General features: G+C 23.9%; 1 protein-coding gene across 7 annotated transcripts in view; it reads right to left on the minus strand.

The window, feature by feature from the left end:
- Positions 1-15,071, minus strand: part of LOC122513089 (IQ motif and SEC7 domain-containing protein 1-like) — a 160,791-nt gene that overhangs the window by 25,494 nt on the left and 120,226 nt on the right. Inside the window, exon 1 of one of the 7 annotated variants that reach the window (XM_043629335.1) lies at positions 4,379-4,428. The exons of the other annotated variants lie outside the window; for them this stretch is intronic. Coding sequence (XP_043485270.1) covers positions 4,379-4,413 — 35 coding nt within the window. The 5' untranslated portion in view covers positions 4,414-4,428. Of the gene's footprint in view, positions 1-4,378; positions 4,429-15,071 lie in introns of those variants that run through there. 7 annotated transcript variants of the gene reach the window in all.

Consider the following 15,071-nt stretch of genomic DNA (forward strand, 5'->3'; position numbering starts at 1 on the left):
AGAGAGAGAGAGAAAAAGAAATAAGAAACTGAGGAAAAAGATGGGGAAAATATATAGAAGAGCAGTATAACTGATGAAACATCTGCCATCTGCCTCGTTGGACTCCTCTCGAAGACCCGTGCCATCATCATCTTAAACGCAAAGCAACATGCACACATACATTCACTACGATTTTGTGAACGTCAAGAAGGAACACTGACACGTGAGGCACGTGCTCCTAACGTTTAGCTTGTCTTGGCTTGCCGTATACACCTGCCTGATATGTTTCACAGAACACCCGGAGTCATCATTTTGAGACCAGCTGCCAACGAATTATAATCATTTTCAATCTCGGTATTATACACATAACAGACAACATTTTTTGTTTACAAAAAATTATTTATTCTTTACTCGCTTCCGCATTAATAAACGCAGAAAAACTAATGCAAAAATTAGCAACAAAAAGCAAAAATAATTTATTTCATTTTACTCTCTTGCTTCCGCATTTGGCAAAAGAAAAAATTTTCTTTTTATTTTATTTTCTGCTTTTGAGTTAAGGGCATTTTTGACATCATGCGTCCTCAACATAAAGAAAAGCTAAAAAATAAAATAAACAAAAAGAGAAAACAAAAAACAATACAGTTCAACCTTTCTATGTGATCTTTGAACTCTTGCCCACACATTTAACAAAGATTTATTGAATAAAATTATTTGCTCTCCCTGCTGTGAATTATTGTTATTACACCATAACTTATGTTTGAATAAAACATTTAATAATCTGTTTATTAAACTTTAAAATAAAATGTCTGTTCGTTTTCACTGTAAAAAAAGGGAGTTATAGGGGATTCTATAAAATTCGCACCCATTTTGGGAGTTAAAGCGGAGGGAGTTAAAATTTACATAGTAAAAGTAAGAATCAACTCCAAAAGGGAGTTCATTTAATAATTAACTCCCTTTTGGAGTTGATTTTCCACGTTGATGATTAAAAATTTGAAAATTTTTGGTTAATAGTTGGCTTATACATAAATAAAAAGGAGCACACAATAAATATTCTTATTATATTGTTAATGAAATAAAATGAAACGCGCAAAAGTAATTTGCAGAATGTTCCACTGACTTAATTTTACAGAAAGGCTTTCAATGTTTCTATGCGAGAGAGAATCGAGAGGAGAGAAACGTAAAACTTTAATGAAATAATATCAAAGTGAATATAAATTGTCATTCCCGACCTTATTTTATACTTTTGTACGCTTATTCAATTTTTATACTCTCTCTCTCTCTCTCCTCTCTATTTCATTTATTCTTTATTTTCTCATTTCATCACATCATTTATTTAACCATCATATCCGCTAATACCTAGTTTAAACTTTAAAATATTCAGAATAAAAGTTCAAATAATTACATTTAAAATAAAATGTAAAAAATATCTGAATGCTAAATGTAAGTTTCTTTTCGAAAAATATAACACAGACTTGCATGGTTTTTTTTTATTTTTGATATATCGGTAAATGCCTTAAAAAAAAGTTTTCTGAATTTTTATTCCCACTTTTCACAGAATTCTGAAGTCCTGGTCAATTTTGGTACTCGAGATCGTTTTCAATGAAAATTAATAAAAATGAAAATTAATTGAAATTTTATAAAATTTCAATTTCTAATGAATTTAATTAGAAATTTTAAAGAACTTAGATTATTGACAAATTTTAATAATCCAAATTCAATTATATCAATTATTTTCAAACATTTTCATCAATTCAATGATTTTCAATACATATTTACTATTTTAATAAAATTTTCTAAATAAGAATTCAACTTTTTAAAAAAAAATTTAATAAAATTTTATGTAAACATTTCATTATTTTTACAAAAAATAAAAATTTCACAGGAATTCAATTATTTAAATTTTTTTTTATAAATTTCTTTGCAATAATTCAATATTATTTTTATAAAGAATAAAATTCTTTACAAGGATTCATTTATTTTCAAAAATAATAAAATTTTTTTTAGGAATTATTTTTAATACAATTATTTTAATTAAATTATTCCAAATAGCTAAATTATTCTTTTAAATTTTCATAAAATGATTCAAAGAAATTAAATTATTAAAAAATTTGTTGATAAAATTCTTTATGAAAATTCAATTTTAAGAAATATTCAATTATTCAGTAATAGTTATTTATTTTGGCATTTAAATAATTAAATTCTCGTAGAATGTTCTAATAAAAATTGATTTAAAAATGAATAATTTCAGTTAAAATCTTAAATAATAATTGAATATTAAAAGTATTATAGCGTGAGTTTTTAGAAACATTCAATTTTTAAAACGTTTCAAATTAAAATCTTTGAAAATTTGAATTTCTCATACTTTTAACTGACGCAATTCTGTAAAATTAATTTTTTTGAAAAAGTTTAATTGAATTTTTTAAAAATAATTTGAAGTGTTTATTTTCTAAAATAAAATTTAATTCAAAAAATTCCGAATAATCTTAATTTCGTAAAATTAAATTGTTGTGATTAAATAGATTTGAGAATTCTAAAAGAACTTTTTCAAAAATTACTAAAAATAATTTATTTAAAAATGAATTTTAATTAAAATTTTAGATAATAATAATTTAATTAAAATGAAGAAAATAATTTTGAAGAAGTTACAGTAACAATATTCTTATAATAAAAAATAATTATTTTATCCTTTGGTCATCTTCAATATTATTATGAGTTGTTGAGTTTCAAAAAGGTTTGAATTTTAAATTTTGGAAAATCTTAATTCCTATGGAAAAATAATAATGATTAAATATTTATTTAAAATAAAACTATTGATGTTTTCGAATAATTTCACAATTAAAGAAATTCGTAAATAAATGTAGTAGAACATTTTTTTAAGTACTTAATCATTTTTAGAGTGAATGAGAATATTCTTTAGGGTCGAGGAAAAAGTCAAAATTTTATGAACAAAAAGTTTTGAACGTTCAAATGAACGAAATATTTTTTGTTAAAAATATTTTCATAGATTATTGATTACAATTCAAATTAAAAACTCAAATTTTACATTTAGAAACATTATAATTAATTTGCTTAATAGTGACGCAAAATTATAGTAATAAAAATTTAATTTGAAGAAGAAATAAATAAATTTCGTTCATTTGAACGTTCAAAACTTTAACCTCCTAAAATTTTGTCTGGAAATCGGAGGAGAGTCAGGGAAACTTGCTGCAAGATTACATACTATCTGGGAACATAACCAAAAATTTCTTGCAATTCCCTTTCATTAGAGCGCTTTACATATAATTATTAAACATATATTACATGATTTTAAATATTCCCGCAGAAAATAAAATTGTTATTATTACAAAATCGTGTTTTTAAAAAAAAATCGAGTAGCAAATTACGACACAAATGGTACTGTTATTGTTTTATTGTTACGAGAGAAGATAATATACATGTTTGCTTTCTCAGGTGACTATTCAATTGTTTTCAAGATGACACGATTTCGATTGCACAAGGAGAAAAAAATATATATATGTTATATGTGAAACAAGAAAAAGTGTAATACACACATACATATATTCGAGAGAAAAATGGTAAACATAAAAGGTGTTGTGATGATTGAAGGTTTAAAATGGAAACATATGGTCTGCGAGGATAATCTCACATCGAAAATTAAACTCGTTGAGTCACTGAGACTTCTTTATAAATATATGCTAATCCAGAAAATTATTTCCATTTATTTAAATTAGAAAAAATCTAAACATGAAAATCTTTTTGAGAATGGAAAAAAAATGTCCTAACTTGAAACGTGATTTTCCATTATTAATTACTTTTATCATTACTTTTTTCAATTAAGATGTTTTTTTTAATTTTTAGAGAATCAATTTTTACTATATGCTATTTTTATGCTAATTAATACATTGTTAATTCAGAAAAAATATATATGTAGTTTTAGCAGAATAATTTATGCTAAAACTAATTCTCGAGACAATACCGGAAATTAATTTTTTAAAATAAATATTTTTTGCTCCCGTTTCCAAATAAATAATTTTCAAGACTAAATTTTTGCTCTATGATATTTTTATGCTGCTCTTAACGGAATTCAAGTCGCATAAAATAATCAATTTTTGATTTATCTTTTATAATGAAAAGTAAAAGAGAAAAATAGAAATAGACGAAATAGAAAATATTCAGTGGAGTTAGATAGTAAATATTAAAAATAAAATCATCAATATTTCATAAAGGAATGCATTATTATTACTAGAATATAATATCGAGATTTGAAACAAAAAAATGTTACGAAATTTCATACATTTGGATGTAAGAATTTTTAAATATAGTTTATATGTATATTTTATAAGGACATATGCAAAACATATTCAAAGAATTTAAATCAATATTTCTTTCATCTACTTACAAATACCGTGGACTGAAAACATCCTTTGTGTACATAAAAGTTCAACTCACCTGAAACAGAAAATGAATATTTCATTAGAATCTTAGAATTAATAAGGAATTCAATTATAAAATCATTTATAATTATTTTTACAACTTATTTCTTTTACTTAGAAATATTTTATCTTATTTCTGAGCAACAATTTTTCCTACCATCTATAGTGAATAGAATACAAAATACAGCAATTTAACAGCGGGAAATTTTAATTTCATTATTTTTCTCTGCTGTTTTGTAACTTTTCTGTTATACTATACTGAAAAGTATACTTTTTGCATTGTATTACTATGCAAAAACGTATATTTTTCTGCACAATAAAGTTAAAAAGAACCAAATGTTTCTTTATTGTTCTCATCTTTTCTTAAGAACCCATTTTTATTTTACCCTCGCCGAGCGACACTTGGCTATACTTACTATAACTGTAATTAATCCCTCAAGTTCCATGGTTTGAATGGCTAAAATTTAACTGTAAAAAATTTTTGCAAAAATTTTTGCCATTTATGAAATAATTAAGAATCGCAATACTTATGAGAGAAATTTATCCCTTCCTATTTGAAATTTAAAGTGTGTTTCAACCCCAATTCCTGAAAATAGAGAGAAAAAAGTATAATAAGAGCATGTGACACGTGACTGAAGAAACTAAGTGTGACACATCACTTGAGTTTTAAGAAACCTGAGTAAGCTCTAAGAAATCTGACTGTAAAATACACCTAGTCTTATGTGTAAAGACGGTGTAGATACTGTAGATGATGTGTAAAGGGGTTGAAAAAAAGGGTTAAAGGTCTGAAAAAAGCAAAGTGGTTTTTCAAGTAAAAGTGGGTTTGTCTTGAGACAAGACTCTCAGACAAGTTTCTTTCGAAATAGACACACACATCAGCTCGCATCCTCAGTATAATAAAATGTAGGAGGACATCAGCTGCCACTTGGACACGCGCCATAGACACAGAAGCCTCACCAGTGTCTTCTTCCTCTTCTCTTTTTCCCTATATATATTTATTTTTTCCTCCTTTTTGCAGGAGGCAAAAGGTTTCTTTGGTTTCTTCTCGATCGGTATAAGTTACTGAGTCACGTGTTTGACTTGCACACCACCTGCTACTATTTTAACAGAGGAACATCTATCGTCTCATTCGTCTCAACTCTCAAGAGAAAAATGCATGTATTTACCATCTTCTTTTCGGAAAGAAAAAATTCCATGATAACGCAGTTTTCAATATTCTTTCACCTTTAGTTTTTTATTCTATTTTTAGAAAATTTCTCTTCTTTTAAACTTTAAGGTTTCAATTTTTAACATTTTCTTTAAATATTAAATATTTTAATATTACAATATTAAATAATAAAAAAAAATAAATAAATTATATAACTATAAAACATCAATAACTCCGAGAAGATATCAATAACTCCGAGTCTTCGACTCGGAGTGATCGATTTCTTCATGTTTTATAATATTTAAAGATATTTAAAGATATATAAAATATATTTTCAAGAATTTTTAACTAAAATTCTTCTTAAAATCGATTATTTTTAATAATTTTCGAAAAAGTTCTTTGACAATTTTCAAATACATTTGTTTACAATATTCAATTTAACGAAATTTCAATTATTCGTGAATTATTCAATTAAATCCTATACATATATGGGGCAAAATTCCTCAACTGCACTGCCCAGATAAAAAAATGAATTTTCTCTAAACTTTGCTAAAATGTTACTATTATTAGTAGAAGTGTAAATATTATTTTTTTTGAATTTGATAAAATATTTTTTAAGTTATGGAGTTTCAAAATTTTGATTTTTTTGAAAATATCTTTTTTTCGATTTAATATATTGATAAGTAAAATTAATGAAATTTAAAGTATGAATAGTGATTTTTAAAGGGGTTTTCACGGGCTATAAGCTGGTGATGAAAAAAAAGTTGTTTTCTTTCAATTTGACCTTAAAATTTAAGGTCAAATTCTTAATTTCAATATATCTCAAAATCGATGTTTTTTATATTTTCTAACCTATCCCAATCGAAAGCTTACCTTTTTTCCTATGAGCCATGTAAAAATCAGAGTGGGACCATGGAAATTTTTGAGGAAAATAATAATTTATCATTTTATTTTACACAGAAAATGATGATTTATAATTAATTTCCTCAAAAACTTCCATGGTCCCACTCTGATTTTTACATGGCTCCTGGGAAAAAGGGTAAGCTTTCTGTTGGGATAGGTTAGAAAAAAATGAAAAACACCGATTTTGAGATATATTGAAGTTAAGAATGAAAAAACCTTGAATTTCAAGGTCAATTTGAAAGAAAACAACTTTTTTTCATCACCAGCTTATAGCCCGCGAAAACCCCTTTAAAAATCACTATTCATACTTTAAATTTGATTAATTTTACTTATCATTATATTAAATTGAAAAAAAGATATTTTCAAAAAAATCAAAATTTTGAAACTCCATAACTTAAAAAATATTTTATCAAATTAAAAAAAAATTGATATTTACACTTCTACTAATAATAGTAACATTTTAGCAAAGTTTAGAGAAAATTCATTTTTTTACCTGGGCAGTTGAGGAATTTTGCCCCATATTAGAAAATAAAAACTTCAAATAATATAAAAAAATCCGCAATTAAACTTTCTCAAAAAAATTAATTCCACAGAATTGTTAGTTAAAAATATGAAAAATTCAAATTTTCAAAGATTTTAATCTAAAACCTTTTGAAAATTCAATTATTTCTAAAAATATACGCTCTAATGTTTTTAATATTCAATTATAATCTAAAATTTTAACGGGAATCCATTTTTAGATCAATTTTTATGAGAAAATTCTACTAGAATTCAATTATTTATAAATACAAAACAAATAATATATTGAATAATTGCATGTTTCTTAAAATTGAATTCTTATAAAGAATTGTAGCAATATATTTGTAAATAATTGAATTCTTTTGGCGAATTTTAATAAAATTTTTAAGAATAATTACATTTTTTCAAGGAATTCGATTAAAATTGTATTAAAAATAATTGAAATTCTGCAATAAGCTTTATTATTTATCAAAATACCTAATTGAATTACTAATAAGAATTTTATTATTCACCAAAATAATTAAATTCCTATAAAAATGTTATTATTTATGAAAATAATTGAATGATTGCGAAGAAATTTATAAAAAAATTTATAAATAATGAAATTCCTGTGAAATTTTTATTATTTTTTGAAAATAATTAAAGGTTTGTGTAGAATTTTCTTAAATTTTGTTTTAAATAATTGAATTCTTTTGGAAAATTTTATTAGAATAGTACACTGAAAAAAAATGATATTGTCGATTTTGTTATACTCGTATAGTTAGGACGTATAGCAGAAACAGCAATACTGTATGGCTGTCCCATATTCACCAATATAATATGTGAGTATTGGCCATATTTATGGCTGTATCATAAATATATTGATGTTGCAAATTTTAGAAATCACAATGCATATATGGAAAAAATTATTTTCTAGATTTCAATTTAACTATTTTCTAGAAATTTTAACAAAAATTCTTCTCTAATTCAATTATTTTTAATATTTCTTGAGAAAGTTCCTTAAAAATTCAATTATTTCAAAAAAAAAATCCACCTGAAACTAATATATTTCTAAAATTCACATGTTTACAGACATAAAATTCATGAAAATTCGAAAAATTTGAAAATTTTTCAATTAAATATAATTATATTTAAAAATATAACTAATTTAAAAAGAATGTAAATAAAAATGTTTCAAAAAACTAACTTATTCAGAACTTTTTATTAAAATTTTTAAAAATTCAAAAATAGTAAAATTTACTCTAAATAAAGTAAGAATACAAGTTAATTGTAGTGTCCGAGGAAAATTTGAATATTTTTTTTTAAAATGTCATTGAAAATAGTAAATTTTTTTTATTAAAAATCATTATTTCCAGAGTAAATTTTATAATATCTGTCATAAATTTTATGAAACATTAGTAAAATATACTTTGAATATGTCAAAAATTTCAAACAATTTGGATTTTTCATAGAATTAAAAGTTATTTTATGTTTTTTTATCTTTTATGGAAAAATTTATAAGTTTAAAGACTGAGAAATAATATAAAAAGATTTTTAAGTGTAAAAATACCAAAATCCGTGCTTTTGTTATTTGCAAACTAAAATCTAAACTTCTCAGAATTTTTACTGCCTACTTTACTAATTCTGGAGTAAATCTTACTGCAGCTGAAATTATTACTAACTAAAATAACTATAAAATACAATTAAATAGTACCTATAATTAATCACTTCCTTATAATTTAATGGCACAAATAAATATTAAATATTATTAATAAATATTAAAAGTTTCTGTAAATGGTTTTAAATGTAAAATTTAAATTCGTAATTTCTATTACAACGAATAAGTTTGAAAATATTAAAAGAATATTTTGTCCATTTGAACGCTAAAAACTTGTGGACCATTTAATAATAATAAAAAGATACAATTAGAATTATAATTTCAAATAAAAAACATACTGCGGTAGCAAAATTTCAATTCGAAACATTTTACAGACTATGTGGAATCAACTACACAGAGGTGAATTGGATATAAAATGAGCAATTTCTCTCTCTGGGATATATATTTAAAACTAAATTCTAGTTCAGTTAACCATAATTGCGGATAATTTAAGTAAAATTCAGGTCAGGTTACCTAGATTTCCATGCGTACAGTTTAATTCTAACTTTTGATTAGTTTCACTAGAATTTCGTGTCAAATGAACCAAACTAACCCCTATATGGATGTTCTAAAACGAATGTAAACCTATGATAACAATTTTTCACCTATAAAACATTGCTAAACTACTTCTTAAGGGCAAGTGGGAGATAATGGTTTTGTAAAATACTTTTCATTCAGAAAACTACCTATAGATTAAAATAATTGATTTTGGTACTCAAAGGTAAATTTTTAACTTCTTCATTTTTTTGTTATATCTTTTTACGAAATGATTTCAGGCTTAATTAATTTAAAAAAGTATCAAAAAGTAGCTTTAAAACTGAAAAAAGTAGTAAAATGTGGCTATCAAAAAATTAAATTTGACAACTAAAAAACTCGTTTAGAATTTTATTAGAATTTTTGAGAATAATTCTTTTATTTCAATTATTAGCAGATTTCAATTTGTGCAAATTCTCAAAATTTTAAAACAAAAAAAAAGAATAAAGTTGCATTTAGTGTCACAAATTTTAAAAGAAGTAGTAAATACACTGGAATCTAGATCGGTGAGCTCGGGATCGTTGAGACTCTGTTTACATAGTTTGTAGGCGAGGAAAGGTGGAGGGCTAGCGGGGACTTTCAAATGTCGATCAATGCCGTGCCTAATTGTAGAATAAAAAGGTTCTCAATGCCCGATGCTATTTATTTCATTTGATAACTTCATCATTATTCAGTTTTTTTTCTTTTTAATATAAATACATTTTATTTTTGTATAATATTTTGTTATTTATATTAATTTTCTAACATGAATTATTTTTTAAAAGAAAGGTGCAAACAAAAAATACTTCGTACAGCCCTGTTTGTATTGCTTCTCAGTCTCAACTAATCCGCTAGATCGGTGAGAAGCCATCCCCGATTAGTCTCACCGATCTAGATTCCAGGTAGGTTTTAGTAGATGAGTGCGAAGCCTGTGATTTTTAAAAAAGCTCAAATATCAAGTTTTGAGCTCAAAACATTTATTTTCAAGGGACAATAAAGAATTTTTGTTTTTATATTAATATTGTTAATAAAAAATTAATAAATTTTTAAAAAATACCTTCGGGATTACTTGGAGCAGTTTAAAAAAGTTCAATATTACGATATTACGTAATTTTTATATTAATTAAGTACCAAAAAATAACTCTGGGCAAGGATTGCTTGCCCCACTTTGCATATAGCTTTAAATAAAGTGGTATAAAAAGAAATACCAAATATATTGCAACTTATTTTTTAAATTAAAGCTGAGATGTTACAAGTTTTCCGTGCAATAATGATTTAAAAACAGAAAAAATGTTTGAGTTAAACAACAAAGAGTAAAAAGTGCGCCAAGTAACCCCTAAATATAAAGTCAAATTTTTATAAAACTTCTAAATAAAATAAACGACATTTTCGTAATTTGAATCGACTAAAAGATTTAATTACCATCTAAACTTAAAGATTTAATCATTATATTCTAATGTTAAGAATTTAATTATCATGTAAAGTAAAAAGATTTAATTATCATCTACAATGTCGCTAGAAATACATACTTACATCAAGAGGCGCAGATTAATTACAAACTCTATGCATATTTATGCAGTAACATAAACAAGAAGTGCACTCTAATAAGAAGACTAAAAATCTCTTTCATAAAAATTTTTCGACGACGAGAAAATCTCAAGTGTTTTGGAATGAAATTGGCCAGGGAGCGTGACCAAGGGTCTCGTCGCTGTATAGCGCGGACACTTTGTGTCTGTGGGAATAATTTGCACTTGTTATAATTACACATGCGCGCATGTACATACAAGTTGTCTTGAATGAAAAGTATATGAGCGAAAAAGAAAAGAAAGAATGAGATCACAATCTGAATTCGAATTTCTCTTTACGAGCCAACATATTTTGAATGTAAAACAAAGTGCCCCAGTTGTGAATGGCTGTACAGTCCAGTCGCGACATGCTAGCTAAAATTTATCGTGTGCATGATTATTCATACGAATTTTTTTTCTTCCTTCTTCTTTTTTTCTCTACTTACATTTCATTTAGAGTAATGTCACTGTCAATCAATAATGTCACGTGTAAGAGAGAAAGAGGGAAAAAGTCCCTAATAATAATAATAATAATTTATCAATAACTTTCAAATAGTAAACTTTCCCCCATTTTTTCTAAATTGTTCGAGAAATTGTTCTTCTAAATATGATCCCCAAGTTTTGAACGTTCAAATAAACGAAATATTTTTTATTTAAGAAATTTTTATAAATTACTAATCATAAAACATTTAGAAACTGAAATATTTACGTTTAGAAACTTAGTAATTACTTTTTTGGATAGTGACGCAAAATAATTGCAATGAAAATTTAATTTGTAGAAGAAATAAATAAATTTCGTTCATTTGAACGTTCAAAACTTTAAGATCTTTTCTAAATAATACTCCGTTCTTAAATTACTTTCTCGAAAATCAGAATTTTCCTCTGAAAAAAATGTAGAAAAAAAAATGTATTTAGTGAAAATAAAAAAAAACGAAAACTACATAATTTTAATGAATCCATTTTTGATAAGGAACATCGTCATTATAATGTTGAGGGGAGAATTTTTTTAATTTTCTATTTCTTTTCGCGAGCGGACGAGACATACATATATGACAAATCATGAGACATAAAATATTTTCAAGATAAGACCCTCCAACGCACGTGGTCAAGAACTCGTTTCAATAGATTAAAAGTGCATATTATGTAGATTAGCATATCAGGGGAATAAATTTTTATTTCATGTAAAATGACTAATGCACAGAGAAAAAAAAGTGTAGAAAAAAATTATCATCGCGTTAAAAGAACTATAAAAAATTTTTTCCCCAAATTTAATAAAATGAAGAAACATACTAAACTTCCAAAAACATAATTATGCTTTCTTATTCACCCACGTTAACAAAATTTATAATTACGTAATCATTTTTAAATGTCAATCCTTTTTACACTAATTTTTATTTACTGATATTCCTATTTTATTTATTAAAATTATTTATTAACTTTTATTAATATTGATTTATTATTTAACAATTAACTATTAATATCATTTATTAATATTATTTAAATTTATTACTATTTATTAATACTAATACTGATACAAATGAAAATTATTTCAAATAGTTGAATATTTGTCTGATAATGATCTATAATTACCATTTGCCAATAGGCAATTATTTTACTATAATAAATAATAAATAAAAATAAAGAATATTTTCCTAAAGTTTTGAACGTTCAAATGAACAAATATTTTTTTTCTATAGTTAAATATTTTCTCAAAAACTACTAGAATGAAATTAAAAATAAAGCAAATTCAACATTTATATAGAGGAATTAATTTTCTAAATGAACAAACAAATATTTTCTAACAAAATTCAAATTTAAATGAAAATTTTTGAATCTTTAGGGACTTCGAATAATAAATCAAAATAAATATTAACAAATAATTATAATTTATTTTATTATTACTTATAATAATCGTCGTTCCGTTATTCATTCATTCTGTCCACATCTGAACATACATTTTCGTGCATGTTTTGTTTATTTAGGTCTTGATAAGTACCTAGTTGAATTATTTTGAAACAATTCTTTTTACAATTTTCAAAATTTTTCCTTCAAAGACAAAAATATTTTTAAAAAGGAGAATAATTAAAACCTAATTTTTTCAGAATTTCTATATTAAATTATTCAATGTTTTAGTAATTTTGTCAAATTATTTTAAATACTTATTGTTATTAATTTTTCTACAAGAACTAACATTTAAAAAAATAAGAAATAAATAATAATAATTTATAAAAAAATATAAATATTCGAAAATAAAATTAAGTTCTAAAAAAATTTGAATTAAAATTTTTATAAAACAATTAAGTCCTTCTGAATTATTAATTTAAATTATTCAGAATTAAAATTTTCAAAAATTTGAATTTGAATTGAATATTGTAAACAAATGAATATCAGAATTATTTTAGGTAAATTTTATATTTTTGTTTAAATAATTGAATTTTTTAAGAATTTTCTCAAAAGTTATTAAAAATAATTGATTTAAAGAAGAAAATAATTAAAATATTAAATATTTTAATATTAATAATATTATAATATTTTAAAAATAATTGAATTTTATATAAGAGATTCGTTTACAACTTTTATAAATAATTGAATTTCCAAAGGTTTTAATTTCAAATTTTAAAAAATTAAAATTTTTAATAACTAATTAAAAATTTCAAAGAAGTTTATTCTTTGAAATAATTATATTTAGAATGTTTTGAAATTGTTTGAAATTTCGTAAAATGGAATTGTTAATAAGTATTTACAATTTCAATGTTATTTTAGGTGAACTTTCTTTTTTTCTTTGAATAATTAAATTCTCAAAGAACTTTATCAAAAATTATTATTAAAAATAATTGGTATAGAAAAGATTTGTTATTAAAAATTCTAGAAAATAATTAAATTAAAATTTTGAAAATGCTTTTGGAAATGTTAAAGTATAGTGTGAATCAGATTAACTTTTTTGGTGAAGGAAAAAGTCAAAATTCTGTTTGGAAATCAGGGAAAAACAAAATCAAATTTTTAATGAAACCCTGACAAACTTTATTTTTAAATGTTTATTGTTTTGCTAGGTTTTGGAAGTTGTTCAAAATTTTGTTATTTTTAATTAAAATATTTTAAAATTTATTATTTTAAATAGTTAATTCTTAATTGCGAACGATCTTCCTTAATAAAATTCATTAATATGATTAATATTTTAAACGATAAAATGTTAACATTATAAGTATAGTGCCAAGAAAGAAGAAACAACTCCTGTGATTTATCGAACGTTTTTTAGTTGTTAATATTAATAATAATAACGCTAATATTAGGTAATCATAATAATAATAATAATAAATGTTAATAAATAACAATAAAATAATAATAACAATAGTTTTGAGTGTGAAGACAAACTCATTTCTTTGCTTGAGATGAATCGAAATCTCAGAAGTTTCTCTCTAAATTTTCCTTTATCACAGAGTCACGAAAGCTTTAGATAAATATATGCCAAACGTTGCTTACTGTTAATAGTAATTAACGGTTGTTAATTGCTAAATGATAATTACTCACGTCTTACTAGGCGCCTGCGCACGAATGCTTTTATAATAAGAGCACGCTTTAATAATTTCTCTAATGATTTCGTCGTCTCTCTTTCTCTCTCTTTCTCTCTCTCAATCTAATTTCTCTTTAAACACAACATACATATATTGGGTTTAACACATCGAGTCGAGAATTTTGCCTTTTGAATTTTTCATGGCACACAGATTTCCGCCATAACATTATAAGTTAAATTCCTTCCTATATATTATAGTATACGTATATCTATAGAGAGAGAATTTTCAATTAATTTTCCCCTCAGCTCTCCTATAGCCATTTTCCGCGCTTTACTTCATTTTAGGGGGGATTTCATTAAATATCAAAATTATGATTATACTTATTTTAATCTTGCTTTATGAATATAACGTGCATGAAAATTTAAAGGATAAAATTTTGAGAGAAACTTGAGATGCGAGCACGTATATAGAAAATTGTGTGGATACAATATATGCAAATATGTACATGGCTAAATTAAGCTTTTGTATATATAGCAATTTAATAATTTATTTTTATTAACGATTCTTTTTCGTTCTTGTCTAGAGAAAGAAAATTATATTAAATTCAAAACAAAAAGGACTAAATATATTTTTTTTATTAATTTGTACAAATTTTACCTATTCATTTATAATTTTAACTGATATAAATGTATTGCTTTAACTAAAAAATTTATTTTTATTACTATTATTATAAAAAAAGAAATAAATAAATAATCAAATAATAATTATAAAAAAAATTTATATAAATTAACAAATGCGACACACGAAAAAATTTATTAAATAATTAATTTCCATACGAACACTTATATAAAAAGTAGCAGAGAA

The sequence above is a fragment of the Leptopilina heterotoma genome, unplaced genomic scaffold, assembly GCF_015476425.1.
Source record: "Leptopilina heterotoma isolate Lh14 unplaced genomic scaffold, ASM1547642v1 Lhet_134, whole genome shotgun sequence".
Lineage (NCBI taxonomy): Eukaryota > Metazoa > Arthropoda > Insecta > Hymenoptera > Figitidae > Leptopilina > Leptopilina heterotoma.